Source organism: Bacillus rossius, chromosome 1 (genome assembly GCF_032445375.1).
Source record: "Bacillus rossius redtenbacheri isolate Brsri chromosome 1, Brsri_v3, whole genome shotgun sequence".
Taxonomy (NCBI): domain Eukaryota; kingdom Metazoa; phylum Arthropoda; class Insecta; order Phasmatodea; family Bacillidae; genus Bacillus; species Bacillus rossius.
The window spans coordinates 347511095-347536973 of record NC_086330.1 but is presented as its reverse complement, the minus strand read 5'-3'; the positions used below and the strand labels follow the sequence as shown (position 1 = coordinate 347536973).

Genomic DNA, 25879 nt, shown 5'->3' with positions numbered 1-25879 from the left:
GTGGAAGAGAGATAGATGCGGCGCAAGAGTACAATGAGCGTAACGGGACACAGCGTAACGGAACAATGTGCGTAACGGGACACTTTTTCTTGCGTGCATCCGGCGTTCATAGATTTATTAAACGTTGTCACGTTAAAAAATATTATTATTTTACTCATTGTCAATAAACATGTTTTAAACTGAGGTCTTTACTACTAAGTTTATAGTGTGTTTGCGCGGCATGCAAACAAGATTACTTTTTTTGTGGGGCGGAAGAGGGATCTTCATTTCTACCCCGGGTGAAGAAGATCCCATATGTGTCAAAGCCAGTTTGATCCACCTGCGTGCATCTCTGTATTTTTTTCTGTTGTGCGAATGAATTTAAGGATAAGTTAGGTGTGTTAGGTAAATAAAGTTGTCACAATTATTCAGTCTTTATGCTGTGTTTTTTTTTTCCTTCAGAATTTTATGTTTTCGCAGGTCTGTGTGATCGCAACTGAAATTAAAATTATTTCTTCCTTTATATTTTAGTCCGATAGGGTTAGGCTTCCGGTCTTCTATAGGATCAAACTAATGTACATATTGATCAGGTTACATAATTTATATAAATAATAAAATAAAATTAAAATAATATTAAAAAATTTCACTAATTCATGTTACAACTAAAACGAAAATTATTTTATATTAGATCAGTGACCTTTAAAATACATACTCTAAAAACGTAAAAAATAACAGTTTCCACATATTTTATCCCAATCATGTAGTTAGTTGCGCTATCGAGTTGCGAACTTCGGAAATGTTCGGGAATATTCGGGCGTCTGACTCCGTATCGATGAATCTTAGGCTTCTCGATGTTCGCGTCCGTCGACCCTGGGGCTGCGTTCCGTTTCGTCCCCGGCCTGTTGCTCCACAACTCGCAGCATTAGCGGGCGTAGAGTGGCGCAATTTGGAAACCGCTGGACCCACATTCCGCTGGACACACATAACCTCTTCCGAACCCTTTCAAGGTTATTACTTACAGGCCACGTTGGTTTCTTTCATTTTCTTGTCATTACTTTAGCTAATGGATTTTCTTCATAGAAAAAAAAATTCTGTAATTTTACAAGAAATTCCTTTGGAAACATGTTGCCAATAAATAGTTTATAATACACAAGAAATGTATTGTAACTTTGTTCAATGAGTGACTATGGTTATTTTTGCATGAATGAAGTACGTTTTTCATGATAATATTAAGTATTTCTTACAAAAATTGACGCATTATTGTATACTTATACTGATGATGTATTTTTTTTAATCCATGAAAAAGATAATCCAATATTCAACCATTTGAATTTATTTGGTTTTACCATGTTTACTATGTACGCATACAATATTGGAAAGCTATTTAGGGAACGATTCAAAAATAAATTTAACTATTGGAGGTACTACTGGAACAACCCAAAGCATAAATGCCTGGGTAAGAATCGGAACCCAGTATTACTGCGAACACTAATTTGTAGTGATACATTTGTTTTAATGTAAATGTACAAATTTACATAAATCTGTAGTTTGACATGTTTATTTCTGTCCATTTACAAAAAAAAATTAGTGTTGTGAAATCATCACGATTGATAACTTGCAACTTGTGCTTCGTCTAAAATTTTTACCAAAGATATTAACTGATTATTATCTTAAAGCGGTAAAAATTAACGAAAGTTTTATATTAATGCTAACGTGTGCAACCTTAAACGGCGTTAATATCTCGTTTAGTAAATATTTGGGGAGAAATTTTGTGACTCAAAAACATATGCGAGAGAGCTATAGGAATATATTACCAGGAAATTCCCTCAGTTTATACCAAACAATGAAAAGAGAATTAAATAACCAACTCGATGAGTGAGACTGAGCTCTAACAGCAGTGCCTGTCGAGAATTCAGGAAGACACTGGTTAGCAATGTATTTTTATTAAAAGTTTCCCGAAAAAATGTCCAAGCTAATTCTGGACCCTTCAATGGTTTCTTTGATTTTTTTGTCACATGTATCCGTCTGAAATTAACCTCATTATCAATACTTAAGTGAAAAGCAATCAAAGAAATAATCTGATAAATTACTGGAATACAGAAACTAAAATGTTTTAGATGATTCCTTAGAATGTGCATATCAATAAATTCCCCACACTGTCCCTGGTGTAAATAGATATGTGTTAATTATATAGGATATTTCAGTATTGAAACGATAAAATTCGGCACTAAAATCAACTTGATAAAAAAGTTGATAACACATACATAGGTCTCATGCATAATTTTAATTTATTTATACATTCATTAAGCGCCGGCCAACAGATATAGTCCAAAATATCCTGGCACTATACTATTAAAAATAACAACATAAATATAGCAAAGAATTAAGGTGAAAAAGTCAAATGTGAAGTGTAGACGCGAATATCTAAGAAATCATACACGAAACATTGAACAGTGAATACAGTAACAAAAATAATACTATTAAAAATATACAGATACGGAAATATGCAGATGGAGCATAAGATCCGGTTCTGGGCGAGGAGAGGTGAAGCTTAAAGGGGAGGGAGATTGCAGTGTACTACAGGTACTAACATGACGTTTGTTTACAAACGTTTCAGCTGTACCAGCATTGGAGGTTAAATAGGAGAAAAATGTCAACTTAAATCATTATATGTATTATGGAGATTCATTTTTAGACTTCGATCTAATTTTCTTCCGAACATCTGTACTACTGTCGTTAATAAAGACAGGTTAGAAAAGCTGACACAAATATAAACAAACTTCCTCCATATTGGTAAGTGAAATTTTAAAAAATATAAATGGAGAGGAAAAACGGCTTCACGTCTGACGGCTGTGTTATTCCTCGTATTCTCAGTTCATACTCGGCATACCGTCTTCCATCTGTCGGAACTTAGGTGACAACCACGCCAGATTCTCACACGTAAACCTTAACAGCGTCCCGCATTACGTATCAGTGCAACTATGTATTCACAGGGGCGTAGCACGGGGGGGGGGGGGGGGGGGGGGGTGTTTAGGGGTTAAAAAAATCCCTTAGCTCCAAGTCATTAATTAATTTCTTATTAATCACTGAAATATTATATTAAAAATTAGTAAAAAATTTACCATTACAATATTTAAATTTAATTACCGAAAACTGATAAAATAGCACTATTTTACACCTTAAAATCCAAATTTTCCCGGGCGAGGACCCCCGGACCACCCGCTTTAATACGGGGGGAGGGGGGCATGCTTCTTAACACCCCCCATACACAAATCCTGGCTACGCCACTGTGTATTCAGAAACTGCGCTGCGAGCGGAAAGCGGGCCGCGGGGACTCAGCGGGAGAGATGAATGCACGGGTGGTGTCGGTGGGCGCCGCGGGCGGGAAGAAGGGGAGTAGGAGCGGGGCGGGGAGGAAAGACGCGGAGAGAAAGGCGTCAGGTTGCGCCGCGCCGCGCCGCTTTTCCCCCGGTAAGTAAGCCACCGGTGGGGAGCAGCGGCTGAGCGCGCCCAGCCACGGCCAAGGTCGGCCAGTCGATCGCCCGTGCCCCGCGCGCGACGTACGCCCGCGGTCCGTCCTCTCTCTCCCGCGCGCAGGTTGGCACGCCTTGTTTCCTCCGGATCCCCGCCAGGCGGAACACTGCCGGGTGAACGAACGATCGGTGAGTAGCAGTGTTGCCACACAGAAATAAATTTACCGTATGCAGAGATAAAGGTTTGTTTATATATGGCAAAAAAAAAATATTTACTTGCTGTAACAAAATACTTTGTTAGCTTAACCAAACATGGTAAGTAACAAAAATTATTTGTTACACCTAACCAAATATACAGTTGAGTTAAAAAAACAATTCTGTTGGGTCAACAGAATCTTTCCTACTACAAAATATTTGTTTGAATGATCAAATTGTATTTATTTCGCCATATACAAACAAATATTTTGTTGAGGCAAACAATTCTTTCTCTCAGTGTATGTTTACAAGTTGCCAATAAATAGTTTGTAAATGCTATACAAGAAATAACATTGTAACTTGTTGAAGCAACTTGGCTTCTGGGTCGTAGCCTTTGTCCTTGGCGAATAATTCACCGACGTTTCGGTCGACGTTGCAGTAACCATCATCAGGGGGCGGTTACCTACCGCGAAGATTATTGTAACTTTTTTACAACGCATGACCTAGAGACGGGAAATATTCCGCGGCTTCGGCGACCTCTCAGGATGGTCTCTTCACGATCCTCTCTGCACACTCGGGTGAAATTCCTCTGCTCAACTGGTGTCTGGGATTGCTTGTGACTCGATACGTCTCACTCTGAGGATTTTCCATCGGTTCGGAATCATTTTAGCCAACTGTGATCCAGTAACATAAGCAGGAAAAAATTAAAAGTGTTTTGGCTCCAAGCCTGTCACGAAATAAATCCGCGAATTTTTCGGATCTCTGATTATAGTTCGTATGTATGAGCCATCATCAGGCATGGTCCTGCACTGATCTAGTGATATTTGGGTGTTTTAAGGCCACGGGTTTATATACAACGCAATGGACGCTACGTCACAACAACGTAACACACGACCGACGCAAGAAATATGGTCGTTTATAAAACATGAGAAACAAATTTCTTCCTCGGGCTTCTTTTAATATAATTAATGTTAAGAGACCGAAAAAATTTGCGTTTTCAAAAACTTCCAGGAAAAACTCCACAGTCCTCTGCATACTCTGGCAAATGTCACAGTTTCATTGGCTTCCGACTGGTGAGACGCCTCAAGTTGGTTGCCTGTGATTCGGTAATTATTAAGTTGAGCGTTTATCATTTCCCAGGAGCATTCCCTGTATACTGTGTGCCGATAAAGGAAGTGTCTAAGTTTTAAGAGGTAAAAATATTCTAAATTTATCTCATCGCGAATTGAAAGAGAGAATATTTCCGGTCCCTATTAATGTTTGCAATGACAACATACGATATTCTATATATTTTGATTTAAGCGTGTTATTTTCTTTCTCTTTGTGGAAGTTTAACAAGCAAAAACATTATGTAAACAAAAAAAAACATCGTGGCCTTTTTCGTCTTTAAAAGTTTTCGGAACACTTAACTTGAAATGTGAAAGGCATAAACGCAAGCCGAAACGCAAGAAGTAGAAAGTGCTTGAGTTAAGTTTTTTCGACTTTGGTAGTTTATAAACTGGTGTTTGAAAATGTTTAAGTTGAACTTCGTATGTTTCTTGCTTTCTTGCGTTTCTTGCGTGGTTTATGAACCCGGCCTATTACGGCGATGGTGAGGTATAAAGTGACTTCAACTATACTTTGCAACATGCCCTGATTTTTTTAATTTCCTACGTCTGGGTACTGTAAACATTTTTGTTGTGACTGGGCATTTATTATTTGTGCTGTTCAAGTACCTACATTAGTTAAAGTCATTTGTAAACCGTTACCTGAATAGCTTTCTAGTATTAACTGTGAACTTTAATCAAGCATAAAAAATAAAATTAAATTCCTATTGTTAAATGTTCGGTTATATTTTCTTGGCTAAAAAATAATTACGCTTGTTTGAAAGAGCAATAACATTTTAAATTATGCGCCAATATTCTTAAGCGTATCAAGAAATATTCAGTATTATTTACAAAAACTTTATTTAATGTATGCAAACATAATCACATGACAATAGCAATGTGTTGTACAAATTTACAATAGTTTTCTTGTAATATTTACAACCTATTTCTTGCCCACTGGTTTCCGAAGTAGTATTTTGTAAAATTGATAGCCTACAGTTCACAGGCATGAAAGCCACAACCACAACCCGAACAGTTCCTAAGTAAACCTAAGTAAAATGTAGGTTATGTTAGGTCAGTGTAAGAAATAATAGTTCTTTTTTGAAGTTGTAACTCTTTAGGCACTTTAAGAAAAATCATGAGAGTGAGTTTTTACGATGCGTGCGCACAATGCAACGAAATTTTCACATGATGAAAAAAAGTATACATACAAAAATGGCTACATAAAATTAAAAATTATATGTGTGCTTTAAAATCTTATATTTTAGTGATTGGTGTTACGTATAACGATGTCAGGTTGCTTGTAAGCTTCCATTGTCGATGGTAGGGAGTGTATGTGGTAGGTTTAGTACCTAGTTTCCTAGCCGTGGGCATGCAGTTTGGGAGTGTTTGTGAGATTATGTTCTCGTGCGTATAATTTATTTACATTTTTTTAACAATTATTTAATAAATAAATGCAATTAATAAATTAGAACATAAATTCAGCTTGTTTATTGATTTTTATTACTAGTAAAAATTTATGTCAATTATTATACTTAATTAAATAATTAATTTTACACACATATTTATATTAAATATGAATACTGAGAATATATTTAGTTTATTAATTTACCAACCTTGCTTATAATATCACTCCAGTCCTTTAAATATTTTATTTCTATTAATTAATTGCATGTAAAAGAAAGTTTGTTTACATTATGTCAAGTAAGCATACCTTTTAACGTATACAGACACATTTTTTGCCGGGAGGGCAGGTTAGGTAAATTTTGGTTAAAGTAACTAAAATGAGAGGTTGGTTAGGTTAGCGTTAGGTTTTTTTTTCACTAGAAACCGGCAAGCATCGGAGAACTTCGAAGCAGTTTAGGTGTGGCTTGCATCCCTTGTAAAATACAAAAAAAAAAAAATAATAATAAATGTATACGAAATTTAAAGTATTATTTTTTAAAATCATGTTGATCGTTTTAAATACATTTCAACTACATTTCCCGACGCGAATCATACGTAGTTTACGTACCTGCCGCCATATTTCATTTTGGAGCAGCTACTTAGACTGTAGAGCAAAACTTTCAAAATATATAGTAAACGGCTCCGAATAAAAAAAATATATTAAACCCCCGGGCCTCGGATCTACAATTTTCTACGAGAAAGTTTATTAGAAATACCGCCCATATCTTAGTAAAAAAATTCACTAAACGGTTAAAACTATGATATTATCCTTTGGGTTTGTGAACTGTCGTTCGTGCCGTCCGCCACAGATGGCAGCACCGTTGTCAACACAATTCCCGGTCCATCCAAGGAAGTTGCTGCTAAACATGTAACATGTGCCGACAGCTGAGACGTTACGTGTGTTAAATGGGGAAGCCTTCTTTTCACAGACGAGAGAGCTAAACCTCCGATCGTGCATCTTCGGGGTTGTTTTTTTTTTTTTTGGTTCATTGAAAATAATATTAAAAAAGGTCCGTGAATATATATTTTGGACAACTCATAATAAATAATGGTCAATTAGGTTAGGTTAGCTACATTATAAATACTTTAAAACGTTGTGGACGGTTTATTTGGTTAGGATCGCTACATTAAAGATACTGTGAAATGATGTGAACAGTTTCCTAGCCCTGGATAGCTACGTATTAAAAAGTTATTTGCTAAGCAACCATAAAATTATTTTAACAGCATTTTTAATGTAGCTATACCTACCTAATTATAACCAACCATCGAAAATGTTTTAAACAATTTATAATGTAGCTAACCTACTGTATAATTCTTTAAATTACTTCTTGCTAATTTTAATAATGACATCTCATAAGTTAAACACGCGCATTTGGAGAATAAATGCCCGCGAATTTTTTTAATTTTTTTTTTCACCCAAATAAATACACATATTGTGGTACGGAAGAAAAAAAAAGCGGGCATGAACTTCGGGTGTGGCTCTCTCGTCTGTGAAATAAAGCCCTCTTGTCCAGTAGTTACCTGCTTGCTCAATGCATGTTATTTGATCCCCGCATGACCCGGCCCAGGGGTTTTCCCTGTGTCCGTGCCAGGTTTTTCACCTGGGTCACACTTAGCCAGCTTTCAAGCTAGGCGACCAACGGGGCGTCAAGTCACGGCGCCAAATCGCAGCCATATGGCTGCTGGCCGGTGAACCCCTGCAATTAGCACACGATGCACGCGCCCTCGTCCGCTACGGTTAAAAAAGACCCGCGTGGTAGAGTGTACAAGGCTTTCGGCCTGAGACCTTTGAATATATATACTGTATAGAAGTCGCGAGTGGATAGGATTTACTCTACGTTTTTCAGAAGCGTATGATGAGCAGCTTGGGAACTTCACCGCTGCAGTGCGCTGCCGTAACGCCCTGTATCGTCTTAGTTGTTATTTACACGTTAGAGCGCAGCTCTGTCGCCCGCGGTCATTCCCCACACCCCTCATCCATCATTCACTGCAGCTCAACGTCGTTCAACGGGAGAGGGAAGGGGTGTTTGAAGAGTTCGAGACTTGTCCGCTAGGGACCACCACAAGTCGATGCCCTAGAGATGGTGGCGATTGCGGTGGTGAATTAACCAACTACCTCAAAACCGTATTAGAAATTTTAACCTGGGCTGGCGACTTCTATACAGTATATATATTCAAAGCTGAGACACACTTAGGTCCTCCCCTAACCTGGACCCCACTCCCCCTGACACACTTAGAATAATTTAGGCTAGGGAGAAAAATAAGTTGTGAAATGAAGGCTTCCCGTTGAAGGTTTGCGCGCCATGCCGCTCCCCGTACTCGCGTGGCGGGCGGTCGTCGCGATGACCCTGGCGTCGCTGGCGTCGGCGGCGCTGAGCGGCGACGCCCGCGCCTCAGCGGAGCGCGCCGCGGGCCTCTGGCAGTTCGTCGAGTGCGCCGGCGAGGACGACGTGTCCGGCTGCCTGCTGCGGAGGACCAACCGCGCGCTGCGCGCCGTCGCCGAGATCGCAGGTCAGTCGTCCTCGCTGCGAGACCGCGGCGCTAGCAAAAAAAAAAAAAAAAAAAACATTCGCCTGTTCGTAGGGACACCTGTATTCCGCGATTTCATTTCGTGTCAAGGTATTTGCACAAATTACTGTAGCTTTTTTCTAAGAGTCGTGGCTAGAGACATGCAAAATTCGCGGATTCATTCGGTGATAGGCTAGAATTCAAACACATGTACCTCTTAGATAATTTTGTTATTGGCTTACTGTTCATCTGGACGAATCTCAACCAGTTATGAACCCTCAACCAAAGAAGGATCGAATCGCAGACAAACCAGCTGAGACGACTTACAAGTCGGCAGCCAATGAACTTGCGTTATTTTCCCGAGTGTACAGGGGTATGTGCAGTCTATCCTGAAGGCCATCGAAACCACGGATTTTGCAGGTCTCTAGTCATGGCAAATTGTGACGGTGCAGCAGTACGGTGACCACATTCTCATTGGCCCCGTCAAGAGCGGGACGACACCTCTCACCGACCTCACCCAATAACCACAGGAGAAAAGCTACAGTATTTTGTGAAATACCTTGACAAGAAATGTATTCGCGAATTCATTTCGCGACAGGGTTGAAATACAAATAGTTATACCTTAGTGCCTCTGCTATTGGCTCAAAACTCACCTGGATGACTCTGGGCCAACGAGAAACAACCCAACCAAAGCTTTATCGAATCACAGGCTGCTACGCTGGGACGTCTCACAAGACAGCAGACAATGAATGGGTGACATTTGACCGAGTGTAGTACGTAGAACTACGGAGTTCATCCTAGAAGTCATTGAACACGCGAATTTTTCCGGTCCCTACCTATTCGTAGGGACACCTGTATTCCGCGATTTCATTTCGTGTCAAGTTATTTGCACAAAATACTGTAGCTTTTCTCCTGTGGTTATTGGCTGAGGTCCGGTGAGAGGTGTCGTCCCGCTCTTGACGGGGCCAATGAGAATGTGGTCAACGTACTGCTGCACCCTCAAAATTTGCCATGACTCTTAGAAAAAGCTACAGTGTTTTGTGAAATACCTTGACACGAAATGAAATCGCGGAATACAGGTGTCCCTAACTATTCGTATCTGGATTAGGGTGAAATACAAAGCTTGTATACAATTTTTGCTGCTTACGTGATTCACAGTTTATCCAGATGACTACGGCCTATTTATGAACCCTCGACCAAAGCAAGTACGGCTCCACACGGGGATCGTGGGGCCCAAACTGGACGAACACGTACACTAACTCCTCCACCAAAATTTGTATTTGTAATTATATTTTAGGTAAAACACTTTGACAACCCTTAGAGTAATATCAGAATCACATGTTAACGTAAGTGAGTAGGTAAAGGAGTTAATGTGTGTATCGTATTTAACGAATATTGCTAAATGGCGTGGGGTTAAAAAAAAAATGTTTTGAATCGAAATATCTTTAAAGCCGGTTACGAATTGCAGCAGCAGCAGCGCATGATTTCGTATGCTTTCCAATATTTTTGTAAACGTTTATATACTTGATAATACTTTTGCATTCTTTTTCACATTTTTGGATACTTTAGAATACTTTAGCCTAATTTTGCATACTTTCGAAACTTTGAACTCTGAACTCTGAGGTTGTATACGGTGTTAGCACGAGAACTGTGACAATTTGAATCAACATTAACATATGGTTACCGGCTAATGCTCGGCATGCGTTGCAATGCCTCAATCTTTTTTTTTTTTTTTGTAATTTGTTTGATGTAGTACGCATATACAAAACATATCTCTCTATCTCTCTATGTATATATCTATAGGTACCTCTATCTTTCTATAATCTCTTGCCCTGTATATACTACCTTTATATTTATCTATAACTATCTATCTTTACTTATATTTATATATCTCTTAATATCTTTATGTGTCACTCTATTGCAATGAAAATATTTAAAACCTATGTTTTACCTATCTATCTATTTTTTTACTTGTCACATGTGTGACCAGGGGCGCAACAACTAAATTTCTAAAGGGGGGGCAATATACCTTTTTATAAAGAATCATCGATCCCCCCTATTGAAGCGGGGGGTCCGGGGGCTCTCCCCCGGGAAAATTTGTATTTCAAGGTGGAAAATGGTGCTATTTAAGCAGTTTTACTATCTAAAAATTGATTACACAGCACTTTCTTTGCCCTAGTTTGCCCCTACTTCAAGGTTTTAGAGGGGGGGCAAAATACCCTTGCCCCTCCCCCCTGTTGTTGCGCCCCTGTGTTTGACAAAGGTATTTAAAAGCACGCGCGTATTCGAATGCAACTTTGTGTCAAAATTTCAAAGCAATCGGCGAAGAAATTTCTGAGATTTAAGATTTTTAACGATCATTTACATATTTATTTATTATATACGTATATTGTAACTGTCATGATTACGCTTCTTTTTTTTTTCAAATACGAGAGTCCCTGAAATTTTCCTCTCCCTCTTATCTGTGAAGTTTCACTTGTAACGCGCGCGGCGGCCACGCGCCCATGTTTGTTTGTTTGTTTGTTTGTTAATTTATTTTATGGATTTCCAGAGAGCACCGGCACGTCGAAGACGGCGAGTGACGACAGCGACGCCGTAGAGGTGTCTCCGGGGCAGACCAGCGTGGCGAAGCTCGTCGGCCAGTTCATCGGCGAGGCGCTGTCCAGGCTGCTGGAGGAGGGGGAGGAGGAGGAGGAGGAGGAGGAGGTACAAGTCGAAGAGTCCGAAGACCAGGTCGCATCCGACGACAAGCCCGAGAACAAGAGCGGCCTCAAGGGCGAAAGTACGTACAGTCCAAGGTCGATGTCGTGGAGGTATCAGTCCGATGTAGTCACTCTGGCTAGCGATCGGATGGCATGACGAAAAACCGTAACTGCATAAAGGGCTGGAAATGAACACGCTAGGGAGAATCGTAAAATATGCCATTATTAGAGACCTGCAGAATTCGCGGGATTCATTTCGCGATAGGATAGAGTCCAAATACGTTTTGACATTATTTTGCTCCAGTTTATCTGAAGGACTCTGGGCCAAAGAAAAATCTTTAACAGAAGAATTAGCGAATCACGATCGTTCCAGTCAACAGGTGTTACTAGTCGGTAACCAATCAGCAGATGCAATTTGCACGAGTGCGTAGAGGATCACGGAGTCTATCCTTTAGGGATTTGAAATCGTGAATTTTACAGGTCTCTAGCAATTATAAAGTGATTGTTATAACACAAAGATTTTATCATTGTTGTTTATTGCTACTGCGATTGGACAAAAATCCGGTGGCCAGGCAGCATTCCCACTACTTCCCCCTCACTCTTCTTCCTAAACTGGGTTACATTCCTAGCAAACACACACATATCTTCCATTACATTGCTATCCCCTTTCGTTCTCACAACCACAGATCCACCCCCCCCCCCCCCCATTTCGGTCTTTCTTCTCTGCTTCGCAGTGTTTTCCATCCTGCTTCTAGGCTTCCCCACCGCCTGGATATACCCACCCTCCTAACCCCACTCAGAGCTTGGTACATTCTAACTAGCCTCTTCTTCTGCCTTCTGTCCTTTAAGCTCTCCCACCCAATTACCTTCGTCAGCTCTGTTGGGTTGTTCAGATACTCTTCCTTTTTAGCTTCCAACGATTCTTCTCCATTTTCCCTCCACCCTTCTAGTTGTTTTCCTCTGCACCCCTTCCAGTTGCATCTCGAGCACTGCCGTCACTCATACACCAGCAAAGTAAGTAGTTTATTGACACAGAAACTATACATAATATGGCGCCTAGTATGTAAGGCTACCCTTCATAAATCATCATAAGGAATCAGCTTTAAGCTTAGTTAAATAACAAAACATTTCTGCTATCCAGGAGGTCGTTTTCATTTTTGACCTCAATTATTAACATGTCAAATATCGCACACACCCACTCCTTATTTACATGATTGCAATATCCTGATGACCGAACATCACTCGGAAGACTTGAATTATTTTACTATGTGCATAAAACTTCGTACGGATGAATTTAAAATCAATTATTTATTATTAATCTAATTGAAATGATCATGTGTCTATGGCATACATATAACTTTGGTGAGATTGTTCACCACCACGTTTAGGTAATTTAATGCTAAAAATATGCTTTACAATTACTTTTTAATTTCAGTTGAGACCTAGATGAATAAATATTTTTCTCACTCCGCAAAACATTTTTCTGTAAATTCTTAATTATACCATAATTGCTCTTGTTTGGTAAAACGATTTTTCCTACAGTTAGTACCTATAAGTAAAGCAATTTCTTTTCCCTGAACACCAAATTACGAAAATTTGAACGAGATTGTTAAAGCGTTTTTCGAGAAAGCCATTGCATATAGAGGCCTATTAATAATCAATAATTACTCGTTGTATAATTAAGTAGGTACTGATAAACAGCTAATGAACTAACCTAAACATAACCTCAAATGGATTTATATAATTAAAAATAGAAGCCTTTAGACAACTGCACACTTGAACGCCTTTTTTAGCCCTTCAGTCTTAAAGACGGCTTAATGTGTAAGAAAGTAATATCTTCTGGTTACGTGTTTTCAGTCTTGATATTTACTACGGAACAATTAACATGGAATTAATTGAGCCATAGTCGTCTGTAGCTCTTTTGTGCTTATGGTTCTAAATTTGGAAGCACCGAGTTACCTTTGGAAGAATATGTATGATGATTAAGAGACAGGTGGTAATTATTCCAGTAAAATCAACAAGAAAATACATCCTTGTGTGGTCTATGAAATAAGTGTGTCGACTAAGCTGTTTCCCCCCTTGGTCATGGAGAATTTCTTTTAATCTTAAGTTCTTAAGATTTTTTCGGTGCTTTCTAACAATTTTTAAGTACGTCTCACGCATAACCAATAGTTAGAGACCTGCAAAATTCGCGGTTTCGATGGCCTTCAGTAGAGACTGCACATACCCCTGTACACTCGGGCAAATAACGCAAGTTCATTCGCTGCCGACTTGTAAGTCGTCTCAGTTGGTTTGTCTGTGATTCGATCCTTCTTTGGTTGAGGGTTTATGACTGGTTGAGATTCGTCCAGATGAACAGTAAGCCAATAGCAAAATTATCTAAGAGGTATATGTGTTTGAATTCTAGCCTATCACCGAATTAATCCGCGAATTTTGCAGGTCTCTACCAATAGTATATGTATTTTATTTTAATTTAGTAGGAAAAAAATAATAATTCATGTATTCTGAACAAAAAAAGGTGACATAATTTCTGTAAATATTTTACCAAAGACTTTTATCGATTTCTGCGCAGTTAACTGAAAAACAGTTATATGCCATAAATATACCTTCTAACCGGCTTTTAATCGTGAAACACACTATCGTGCTTAGTTTTTCAAATGCTAACTGGAGTATCCGTAAGATCAGTTTTTGCATCAGTTTTCAACTAATCTTGAAGTAGCAATTACGTTTGTTGAAAAATGTTTCATTGAAGTCTTACTGTCTTAACACACGAAGTATTTTAATTTTTAATATTTATAATTTTGTGAATATTAGGAACTGACACGCTTCGGTATCGTTTAACTTTAAATGACATATTTTACGAAAATATTTGAGGCGATTTGAAAACCTGATAAGAGTAAATATGATGTTGTGTCTATACAACTTAGCAAAAAGAAGTATATTTCTTAATCAACAGAATCTTAGCTGTAAGGCTCACTTGCTACATCTGGGAATTTCCCAGAACATTAATACAAATAAATATTTTATTTAATAAAAATAAATTATTGTGTCTGGATATTATTATAAATTACGCAATGAAGAGTAAAAGTATTGAGTTTGTTAAAAAATTAAGCTCGTACCCCACAAGCTCAAATTGTGTATTTCATACAAGTATTACTTCCAGTCCATTTCTTCGTGTGGAATAAAATAGTCACGTGGTAAATTGTGGGTTCATATTGGCATTAGTTTGAGCGAAACTTTCAGCTTCTTTTTTCACTGAGAATAATTAGCATAAAAAGTATTCTGTGATGAGTTTACAATGCAGCAGTTACTAAACCAATACCATAGTTTATAACAGTCACACGTAAGGTGCCTAAAAACCCATAATATATTTGTCCTTACATTAAGACGATGTGGGTGATGGATACAAACATACGTCTAGGGTTAAATGATCTCTAGAACAGACTCACTGTCATTTTTATTCTTGGGTAAACGTCCTTTTGTCCATTGGCTGATGAGGTGTATGCAATAGGTAGTCAGTTATAGGGTGCTTCATTGATTGAAGGTTTCTCGTTGTCTCTGAGTCATCCCGATAAACTATGATTAAGGACTGGAAAAGTTCACGTTTTCATTTAACTCTGTGATGGAACCCCATAATCCTCTACGTACTCGGGCTACTGACTTGTAAGACCTTATTTCTGGGTTGCTTGTGATTCGGTACGTCTCACGTTTACTCAGAGTCTTTCTAGCAAACTATGGTCCAATGACAGAAGCAGGATAAAGATGAACGTGTTTGGCTTCCATCTGCGAATTTTTCCGGTATTTAACTATGGTTAGGGGCATGCATATTTCGCGAAAAGATTCTGAGACTAGCTGAAAGTTAAAACAATGTAGCATCGTTTGTGTGTCATGGTTGGGTGGGTTTATTTCAGGTACATGTCGATTGCTAAACCACCAATCACAGCTATTCAGTGCGATAGCAAACGCGTCCTGAGTGGCTCGGTCAAATAAGGCAACGACTTCTCTCGCCGACGGCCGCCAATCACAATGAGGAAGTAGCTGCTGCGGGTATACCTTGTTGCAGTCTGATAGGCGTTCAGATTTATTCGCGAAAAATGCCTGCCCCTAACTATGGTCCAATAGCAGAAGCACTTAAATCTTGTGTATCTCGTCGGCTGTGGGCTGTTTACGTGCTGAACTACAACCCGGTTGTGTTTTTTTTGTTTCCCCGCCGCAGGCCGCAAGAAGAAGAAGAAGAAGCTGCTGATGAAGATCCACAACCTGATCCAGAAGCTGTTCATGCTGAAGATGCTGATAAAGTCCAAGTTTGCGATGATCCTGCTGAAGCTGTCGTTCATGGTGCAGCTGAAGGTGGCGCTGATCGCCCTGCTGAACCTGCTGGTGAACCTGTACCGCCTGTACCTGCAGAAGACGCACCCTCCGGAGCCGCAGAAGGTGGTGTACTACGAGCACGCGCAGCACCAGCACCACTACGACCAGGAGCACTTCCACCACGACGAGGACAAGGGCTGGCTGGGCAACCTGTGGAGCCGCAGCGTGGAGGAGCCGGCGGGCCACGACGAGGCCTACAGCGCGTACCGGCCTGTCCGCGCGGAGGGTCCCGGGGTCAGGCAGGCCTCGCGACAGCCCCACCTCACTCCGCGGCCGCTGCTGGGGTAGCCCCGTCCACAACACGCGCGAACTAGCTTGGCTCCTGCGTGTTAGCCGCGTCCTAGGCGAATCATTCACCGACACGCTTCGGTCGACGTTGCAGTCTTGATGTAGGCTTTCGGACATACGCCGTTGCTAAGCACGTGCATGTCTGTAGAAGAAAACTACAAACGACAAAAATATCAAATTAAGCAAAAAAAAATTGCTGTTGTCAACAGAATATAACGCAGTGGCGTATGTCCATTTACCTGCATCAGGTCATGCACTCCCATTGCACAAATCTTTCAAAGATGGCATTGCAGTCGCCATCATCAGGGAGCAGTTGTACCTACTGAGCAGTGACCTACTTACTACAGACTGCAATGTCGACCAAAACCTCGGTCCCCAGAAGCCAAGCCGCTACTTCAGACAACGGCCGTGAAAGCCTGCGAACATTATTAAATACACACGAACAACAAAGTAGCACACGGAAGACCAAAACCAGATGATGCCAAGAAACGTACTGTAACTTTGTACGACACATGGCTATGGTTATTTGTGCACGTATGAAATATGTTTTTTTTTTCTTTCGAGATAATGCCTGAGTATTTCGTGCGAAAACTCGCATTATTTTTTTTTGTTTTGTCCATCTAAAAGATAATCGAATATTTAAATCGTTGGACTTTATTTTGTCACGTAATGCTTATTAATGTGCGCTGTTAATACTGGAAAGCTATTCAGGGAACGGTTTGCAAATAAATATTTAACTATTGAAAGGTACTGGGACGACACAAACCATAAATTCCTGAGTAAGAATCCAAACTGTTATTAGGTAGTGCGAATTTTACATGAATATTTATGTTCGATTAACAAACAAAAATAATACAGAGCAGACATTCCAACGGAAGCCCTTCAAAGAAGTTTTATAGTTGTCGATCTGATGTATTCGTTATTCCTCCAATCCTTACGTCTCTCCTGACATCGATAGCCCCACATCTGAGCGCTGCACTTTCCGTTTTTCGTGACGACCTGAAGGCTCATCGTTTCGACTTCCGCTACCGGCTTTTAAAGAATTTTCACTTCAAAAATTTTGGGGTTGACGCTCTTTCCCGGTGCAATGGAAACAAGTCTGTGAATGTACTGTGATTTTTTAACTGTGCGTCGGCTGTTAAGTCCACGCATCATCGGAAGGGTTTCTAAGGGTGTGGCTTGTCAGACGTCTCACAGCCGCCCCTGAATTACCACCGGCCCTATCTGGTGATAAAGGGGAGGTGTGTCATACAACCTTTGTAGCTGCGACCAATCGGTGCATGCGCATCATCTGGGCTGGGTTAGGTAAAGAAAAATAAAGCTGTGGGGAGTTAGGAGAGGAGAGACTTACAACTACACATCTGTGGTCCACTCCTAGGCTGTGCAACCTTTACCGAAACTGTGAAAAAGCAATTAATTTTTCTTTTATTTAAAGGCTCGTATCCTTTATTTTATGATAGAAAAAATATGTAGGTGTTTATTACAGCACATTTTATGCCTATATTTCGTTTGCCATGACACAATTGTTTGTTCACAACTTGTCATTTTACTTTTTCCACTGCCAATCAGCCAAATTGCAATCTCAGGCAAATTTTTTCGCCTTGGTAGCGATCTAAGAATAGTTACGCCTGAAGCACTAAATTATTTTTTATTATTGCCCAATTTCAGGGTGAAACCATCTCTCTTTTGCTCGAGTTTTATAGGTGGCATCATCGTGTCGCAGGAGCACAGGATGCTGTTAGTTTGCACGGTTTATGTCCATCAGTTATCATGATCCGACCAGTTAATAGCTACAAGCACTAAATGACAAATATTTATCGAAATACACATTTGTTTACTGATCTAAATTAACGTAATGTCAGTGATGCAAGCTGGTGTGATCACATGTTAGATTATAGTGTTATTGTGATATGATAAAAATATTATATTTGCAGCGTTAGGAAAATTCTTGCCGGATCCGTCTATGCGTTACGCCAATGAATTGCCCACCAAAAAGAGACGCATGTTTCATATTGAGAAGGACAAATACGTGTTTATGTTTGATGAGTGGTGGTAGACGTAATCTACCCAGCTTAAATTATGTAAGAGTAACTAAAAAAAATTAATGCAAGTAATTGTGAAATGAAAGACAAAGTGGCTATATATGTATATCCAATTATAAATGTATTTATTTGTATTTATTAATTTATTTATTCATTGAACTGCCTGATGTTATTGACGTCAGTGTAAAGCAATAAAGAAGAGAATTTTCTGTTTTCATCACTTAACAAAATCGTATCATCTGAACCATCAGTGGAGACTGAAGGAATAATAAAACCAGAATTTTGGTCTGAGAACTGATTTAAGAATATGTTGATTATCTTGTTACTGTTTATCCTCGAAACTATAAAGTTATTTCTTTAAAAAAATGTTGCTCCATTTAGTATTTAACCTCATTTTCCGTTTATTACTATGTAGTTTCTCTCCCTTCCGCTCACACACACCTTATGATTTCACAAATGTTCCTAAATATACTTAACCTTGTTTACAGTGAACATTAAATATACATGTAGTTTTTTACTTATTATTAAACATATTTTCTGTCATAACATTTGCCCCACTAACTGTTTTATTCTTTTCATGCGTAGGAAGTACCTCACGTAATAACCGCAAAATTTTTTCTTAATGCATTCTTTTTGGACCTTCTATAATAATACTATTGTTCCTGACACAAAATCCGCAAAACGTGCATTTCTTTAAGTTTACATTATTATATTTTTAATAGTTCCAAAGATAATTTTATGGTGTTTTTTCGTAATAAAATTTTAATACTTTTACAGTATAGATATTTTAAATTATATTGTATTTCCTCGTATACTTTCATTGATAGTTTTCCAGGATGATGTCATAATATTTAATAAAGGAAACTGTGACTAATCAATTTTAAAAAGGAAAATAATTTATATAGTAAATTTTGTACATTTTTACTCGTACTAGCAAGGACAAATTTACCAGTTGTAGCTTCCTATCTTTGTTTTTGTTTGGATGTAAAATGCCCTTTAAACAAATTTTATTCATGTTAAAATTGATAAGCTTAGATTTAAGTTATTTTCATAAAGTTTTAAAAGTGAAGTTTTATTTCAATGTTACGCTATTCAGTTGATGTAGTATAATAATATATTTTTGTTCTGTCTGTGACATTTATAGTGACACGAAAATAATACAAGGAATCAGAGAGTGCGTTTATATGTTTAACATTAACAGTTAATAATGTAGTGATTTATCATAACTTAACGTACGAACATAGTTATAAGTTGCAATGTAAAACAGTAAATTCTGACATGTGGAAAAGTTATTTTTTCTTCAAATATGTTTTTGGACCATTGTAAAAGAATCAAGAGCCTATAGCACGTAATATGTTTTCACTTACAGATGCGCTAGTTTATCAATACTGATAGTGTTAAGAACTAAATATTGTTATGAAAAGGGGGAATCCCAATGTGATATATTTATTCGGATGTAAAATAACTATTGTTAGAATAGATGTTGTTAGCTACATTAAAGGTAATGCAGATGCACATAAAATCAAATACTTAATTTTTGTGAGTGAATACACTACCATAGTTTGAGGAGTTGTAATAACATTGAATGCATTAAAATGCAGCTTTATACCGTGTATTTAAATTGTAAAATATTACAAGTTACCAGTAAAAATGTTAACCTTCTGTCTCTCAGAGTATTCAGTTGTTCTAAATAGATTTTTAATTTACAGTTGTCAATGTAGAACGAAAATTATTCCTTAGGAGTAAATACAATATTTATTTTTCATTGATACTGTTGGCATTCGTAAATGAAAAACTGTTTTTTTTTTAATCAATGTAGCTTTCTTGTGAGCTATATCAAAAAAAATTAATTGAATATTTATGACTGATTTTTTTTGTGATGTGTGTTCAATTAATTGTAACGTTTTTACTATATTATAGTAAAGAAATAAATCATAATTTAATCTGTATGATTCATTTCCCATGCTATCTTTTTATTTACAAGTAAAAATTAGGTTTTCTACAAATTTAAGTAAACAATGTCTTTCAACTTACAAAATTTACTGAAAATTATTTATATACAAACTTGTTCATTCTTGATTTGAGGCAAAATACATAGATTATATTTGCTTTACCAACAATAAGGATACCCAAAATGAAATGCAATATATTAAAAAAATTGTTAAATCTACATATATGACAAAACGAGTTGAATTATTCTGTGTTACGTACATTTTTTTTCCTTTGATAATAACCGTTGAGGTACAGATTGATTGGAAATCATGGCAATTTCTTTTCCACTAACTCAAAATGTTGTATAAATACAGAGCGAATCGGGAGTTGATCAGCAAACTTCTGCTGCGTTATCTTCTTGAAAAAAATTGTTGAAAAAATATGATTTTAAGTGCTTCTCGAGGCTAGTTTGTATACGCCTTTGGTGTTGGAGCTAAACAAAAGGTCTGTTTCAAATAATTAGTTAAGTATTTAAAATTGAACACTAAACATGATGATTTCTAGCTAAACAGCGTTCTGCAACCACCACGCAGCTTGTCATAAAATTATTTCATTCAAATGATTGGCTGTGCACTGTTAAAAAAAAAATTTCACCTTAAATTTACGAAGAACCCTGGTTACAAATTATCCAGCAATCTTCAAAAATTTATACGAACACCTTCGTAAATATAGGTATAATTATTTCACTTACTTTCAACATGAATCCCAAAGAATAATCTTGGTATACTAACAAAACATACAAAAACGGTATAAGTCTTCACTAAAAATATTATTTTGTGCATGAGTGTTTTTTGCCTTTGTTTAGAGCCAAAACACACAAGTCGAAATACGGCGTAGTTTTTTTTTTTTATGAAGATTCAGTTAATTGAAATTACGAAATTCCCCTTCGTTTATTTCAGGTAAATTATTCGTTGAAAAGTCCGCGAATTTACTGTAATTTCTAACAGTGTACCAACACGTCACATAATATGTTGCAGGGATATAGAAGTAACAACCAATTATTCCAATGAAATAATTTCACGACAGTATATGGGTTCGCGGGGAATGTAATTTTTTTAAATTAATTATTATCACAGACGCTTGGTGTTCCATCTTAAATACTTTCTCATGTGCAATAAACCAGTTGCTCTGCTCCAACTTAAAAGGTTTAAGGTACCGGCAGGTAATAATTTTAAATAAAATAAAAAATATATTGAATCAGACTTGCAGAATATTTAGAACAACAACAAATAAACTTAAAATGGCGTCTTCTGCCATAAACAAAAGCAAAAATTAATCTATTCAAAAACTCAGCCAGTAGGCCTTATTTTACTATGGCAGGATAATAAGGCATATGACTTCAACCGACGAAATAATCAAATTATACGCTAAAAACTTTACTTGAAATCAATAATTATGTAATTGCAGTTATTTCGCGTGCAATACTTCTAACAAATCTGTAAATGTCTTCGCCTAGAAGCCACCAGGGCACTCGAAAGCATCAGCATATCTTCCTCTGATAAACCGACAAACTCCTCGTGATACCATCTGGCGCATTTTCTGCGTTGTCTCGCGTCACAAAATCTGTAAACCAAGCGACGGAGAATTCTTGGTGTCACAGACAGTCTTATTTCAGCAAACCTGATTATCATTTTCACAAGATCATCTTCCTGTTCTTCGTTCAGGATGGCTTTCCGACCTACATTTTTTTTAAGATACCACTATGGAGATGGTTTCATATGGTTCTTCTAGGAACGTTATGCCTCTCTGCAGCTTCATATGTGCATAGGGTAATCCCTCCCCCCTTTGTATTGCTCCAACAGCCGACACCAAGGTATTCTTCAGACCATAATTCCCGTTTGGGAGGCATTGTAGTTGCCACTGAAAACTAAGTAAAAAAATAAATAAACCAAAGCACAAAAAAATCATTAATTTATTATTTACATATGTAATACAATTAAGCTTTTAAAACATGATATTATAATCGCAAAAAATAAAAGGTGGCTAATGCGGCCTAAAGCCATATCTGATAGGCCTTAGAACTGATGACTCTGTTTATTTAGAAATAAATTGATTTCACATAGCATTTATGAGTGAATTCTGAGGTAATAATCCACCATAGTCAGATTATTTCTACATGTGACTGGTTATGTGCTGAGAATTTCGGTTAGTTTAAACAAATGATAATAACGATGACACTTTATTAAAATCCACTATTTTGTTACATATAAGCAGAGACCGGAAAAATTCGCGGATTCATTTCGCGATATGCTAGAATGCATGCAACTTCTGCCATTGGTTCGCTGTTAACCTGGAGGACTGTGGGCCAATTATAGACCCTCAGTCAAAGCAGTATCGAATCACGAGTCTCCCAATTGAGACGCCTCACAAGTAAGCAGCCAATGAACAGGCGACGTTTGCCCGAGTGTGCACAGGATCGTGGAGTATAGCCTGGAGGTCATTGAACCCGCGAATTTTGCCAGTCCCTACATATAATAAATGGTAGCATGTTACTTCGATAACACAAATTTGGTTTTATTTCCCCTTGAGACCTATCGAATCCTTCCTTTTCTTGCGGACACAAGTATACATCCTGCAATCTACATAACATAGATTTATAAACCGCATGAATACATCCATCATACTCTGAAACGAAGTGAGTTGAGTATCGAAATACATAGGCCATATGGATTACATTTGTAGTCGGATGGAGAAAATTGGCTACATTTGTTGCTGAATTGACTACATTTGTAACCATGTGGGGGGTAACATTCGATTATGATTGACTATTATGATGTACTTTAAATAAAGTTTACTTCATTAGAAATAAATAATTAAATACTTTAAGTCAGCATGTTGCGGAATAAGCTAGTGAGAAGCGGAACTACTTGATCGCGTACTATTTTAAATTTGAAATTAATTCCCGCTATTTTATTTTAATTTTCTATTTAGTTTTAGTATTTCAATATAAACTTTCAGGTTTCTCCTGATATTTGTCGCATAAACTAATATGGGTTTTAGACCAATTCTATTAACGTCATGAAAATGTCACTAGTTGTAGTTATTGTGGCAGGGGTTTTACTATGAGAAAGAATGATCATGACAAAAACAAACTATATAAAATGTTAAGTTTTCATCGGTGTGACAGGTATTTTGCTCTAAGAGAGAGCTTAAAATGACATTGCAAGACTTGTAAAGTTATGCTCACTGATGAATGTTATTCCTTGCCATGAATGTTCGTAGCTCTTCTGATCTCGACAAAGAACTTGAAATTAAGGAAGACCGAAGACAGTGGAAGTATCATTATTGTGAAAAGTGAGAATATGTTTCAGCCCATTTCTCCAGAGCCTTCGAACTCTGAAAACGGATGGACAATTATAAAGAATGCTTCAAGACAAATAAGAAGCTTCGATGCCTAAGATTACGAAATATGACAGTAATCTGGATGAGTATGTTGATCATGATGATGACTATGTCGATGATAGCTGAGAATATGATGAGGAAAATGACTATGCAGCTGGTGTTAAGAACAAAGAATCTTGTGATTTTCAGGATAATTACAGCATAAGAGATATTATATGTGTCTTGGAATGGTCTAAATGATTTGGTGGCCAGGGTGATACATTTAATTGTTTCTTTTTGTGTAGGAGCCTATACTGGTATCGATGAGATAACCTCCATACTTAAACTCATGCATATTTTTTTGACTTGTAATTTTTACATTGGTGGTATTTAAGTGATTCTTATGTTAGATTGAATTCAAAGGGTGGCTGGGGTGGCTGCAAAATGCTAATGTGCGGATTAATTTGATGGTGTTGTGGGCTAGTTTGATAATTTATAACTATGAATTATGGATTTAATGTGGGTTTGTAGGTGTGAAGTTATTTACACAAAAATTTTCGTGAGCAACTAATGTTTTCGCTCAAGTCCCATGCTTAGTTTCACACATGTATGTGTATGTTCTGAATCCAAAAAAGTATTAGATTTAAATTTTTATAACTATTTCCTTTCATAACTGTAACATTTACCATGTCAAGTATTGTCATGTAGAAGTGACGTCGTCCAGCCGAAGGCCACCCCAAGCCCGACCTGCAACCGCCAGTATCCGACTCCACTAACGGAACGCACCCCTAGCCATGACCCACCCGAGTCAGGCGAGCCCCTGATGACCAGGTAGAACCAAAAGCCATACATAATTAATCAAACACCTCGACCCCATTTCATTAACAATTAAACCTAAATTAATAGTAACTCCACTATTAACTAAACTCCCGCCCAAGGAAAGTGCGACGCAGGAGTGCCCGAGTCACTCACGTGTGAACTTACCTTAATAAGTTTGTAAGTGCCTCCCTTGCGGCTTTCAGCCTTAATTAATTATAGTGTTGTGTTAACGTAAATATTACCTCCTCGTTTTTTGTGTGTAACTAGCCACTGGAGTAGTCAGCAAGTGACGAACAGTCTCTGGTGTGACTCTTAATATTTAAACTTAATTTACGTAAATTAGTTAATAATAATTATTAAAGGGGAGCGCCCTTTGCGAGGCTAGGAGGAGGCGGAACCCTGTGCGAGGCTTGAACACTGGAGCTGTGGAGAATGTGTAGCCAGTGAGCTCTGATTATGGCACGCCATTCAATATTCGTGTTTTCTAACAAGTGTTTTTTAGGTCGTGGTGAAGGATACATCAAACTGAAAAACAAATCTCACATTATTTCAGCATAATGAAGCATTCAAATACTGTCTAAAGAATGTTATTTTTCATAAAATGTATTTATCTGTAAGTAATATAATTAATAGAAGTGGATGGTGTAAATAACGAAAGTATTGTTCATTATTAAATCGTTTTAGGTTTGTATAAACGAAGATCCGGGCCAAGACTTCAAAAACGACCCGTCAGCCACGTAAGTGAAAAAACAAAATAAACAATATTTAGACCGCAATACTAAACTCAAACTTTAAGCGTAAAAAAGAGCGTGCATTTGTAAATAAACAGAGCAGAGGTTTACATGATTAGCTGTAATATTATTTTTAAAAATACGTATGATTGTTTGCCATAGATTGTTATTATCCTTGTGATGTGGTCTCTCCGCACGAAGGCTGACTCAACACTGGCGGTTAGCGTGTCCGTGACTCTGAGTCGTGTAGTTCGTGCGTGTGTGTGTCAGTTGAACGCCTAGCGTCATTTTAAATGTCTTCTGTCACTTAGGCCTTACTATACCACAGGCCTTATGACTAGAGACCCGGAAAATTCGCGGGTTCAATGACCTCCAGGATAGACTCCAATATCCTCTACACACTCGGGAAAATGCCAACTGTTCATTGGCTGCTGACTTGTGAGTCGTCTCGGCTGGGTGGCCTGTGATCGTCACTTCTATGAGTGAGGGTCTCTAATTGGCCCTCAGTCCTCCAGATTAACAGTGAACCAATGACAGAAGCAGCACTAAGCAGCACTAAGGTATAATTATTTGAATTTTAGCATAACACGAAATGAACCCGCGAATTTTCCGGGTCTCTACTTATGACCCCCCGGGCACATTATACCAGTCTTGCGAAGCACTGTAGAAAATAAGTAGGGGCAGGCATTTTTCGCGAAAAGATCTGAACGCCTATTAGACTGCAACAAGGTATACCCGCACCTGTGGTTTCTTCCTTGTAATTGGCGGCCGTCTGCAAGAGAAGTCGTTGCCTTATTTGACCGAGCCACTAAGGACGCGTTTACTTCCGCACTGAATCACTGTGATTGGTGTTGTTACAGTAGACATGTACCTGAAAGACACTCTCTCTTAATCACGAAACACAGACTGTGCTGCAGTGTTTCAACT

At 38.1% G+C, this 25879-nt stretch overlaps 1 protein-coding gene across 1 annotated transcript; it reads left to right on the top strand.

Moving 5' to 3' along the window:
- The first annotated feature begins 3517 nt into the window (after positions 1-3517).
- On the top strand, positions 3518-20032 carry LOC134530422 (uncharacterized). Its single transcript, XM_063365232.1, has 4 exons — positions 3518-3641; positions 8471-8689; positions 11238-11468; positions 15605-20032. The coding sequence occupies exons 2-4, from the start codon at positions 8482-8484 to the stop codon at positions 16045-16047; spliced, it is 882 nt and encodes a 293-aa protein (XP_063221302.1). The 5' UTR covers positions 3518-3641; positions 8471-8481; the 3' UTR covers positions 16048-20032.
- The last annotated feature ends 5847 nt before the right edge of the window (positions 20033-25879 follow it).

Bases quoted from the DNA above. Each gene is read 5' to 3' on its own strand.
- LOC134530422 (XM_063365232.1), top strand. From the start codon at position 8,482: ATGCCGCTCCCCGTACTCGCGTGGCGGGCGGTCGTCGCGATGACCCTG. The intron at 8,690-11,237 runs GTCAGTCGTCCT...ATGGATTTCCAG, and splicing joins CGCCGTCGCCGAGATCGCAG to AGAGCACCGGCACGTCGAAG. The intron at 11,469-15,604 runs GTACGTACAGTC...TCCCCGCCGCAG, and splicing joins GAGCGGCCTCAAGGGCGAAA to GCCGCAAGAAGAAGAAGAAG.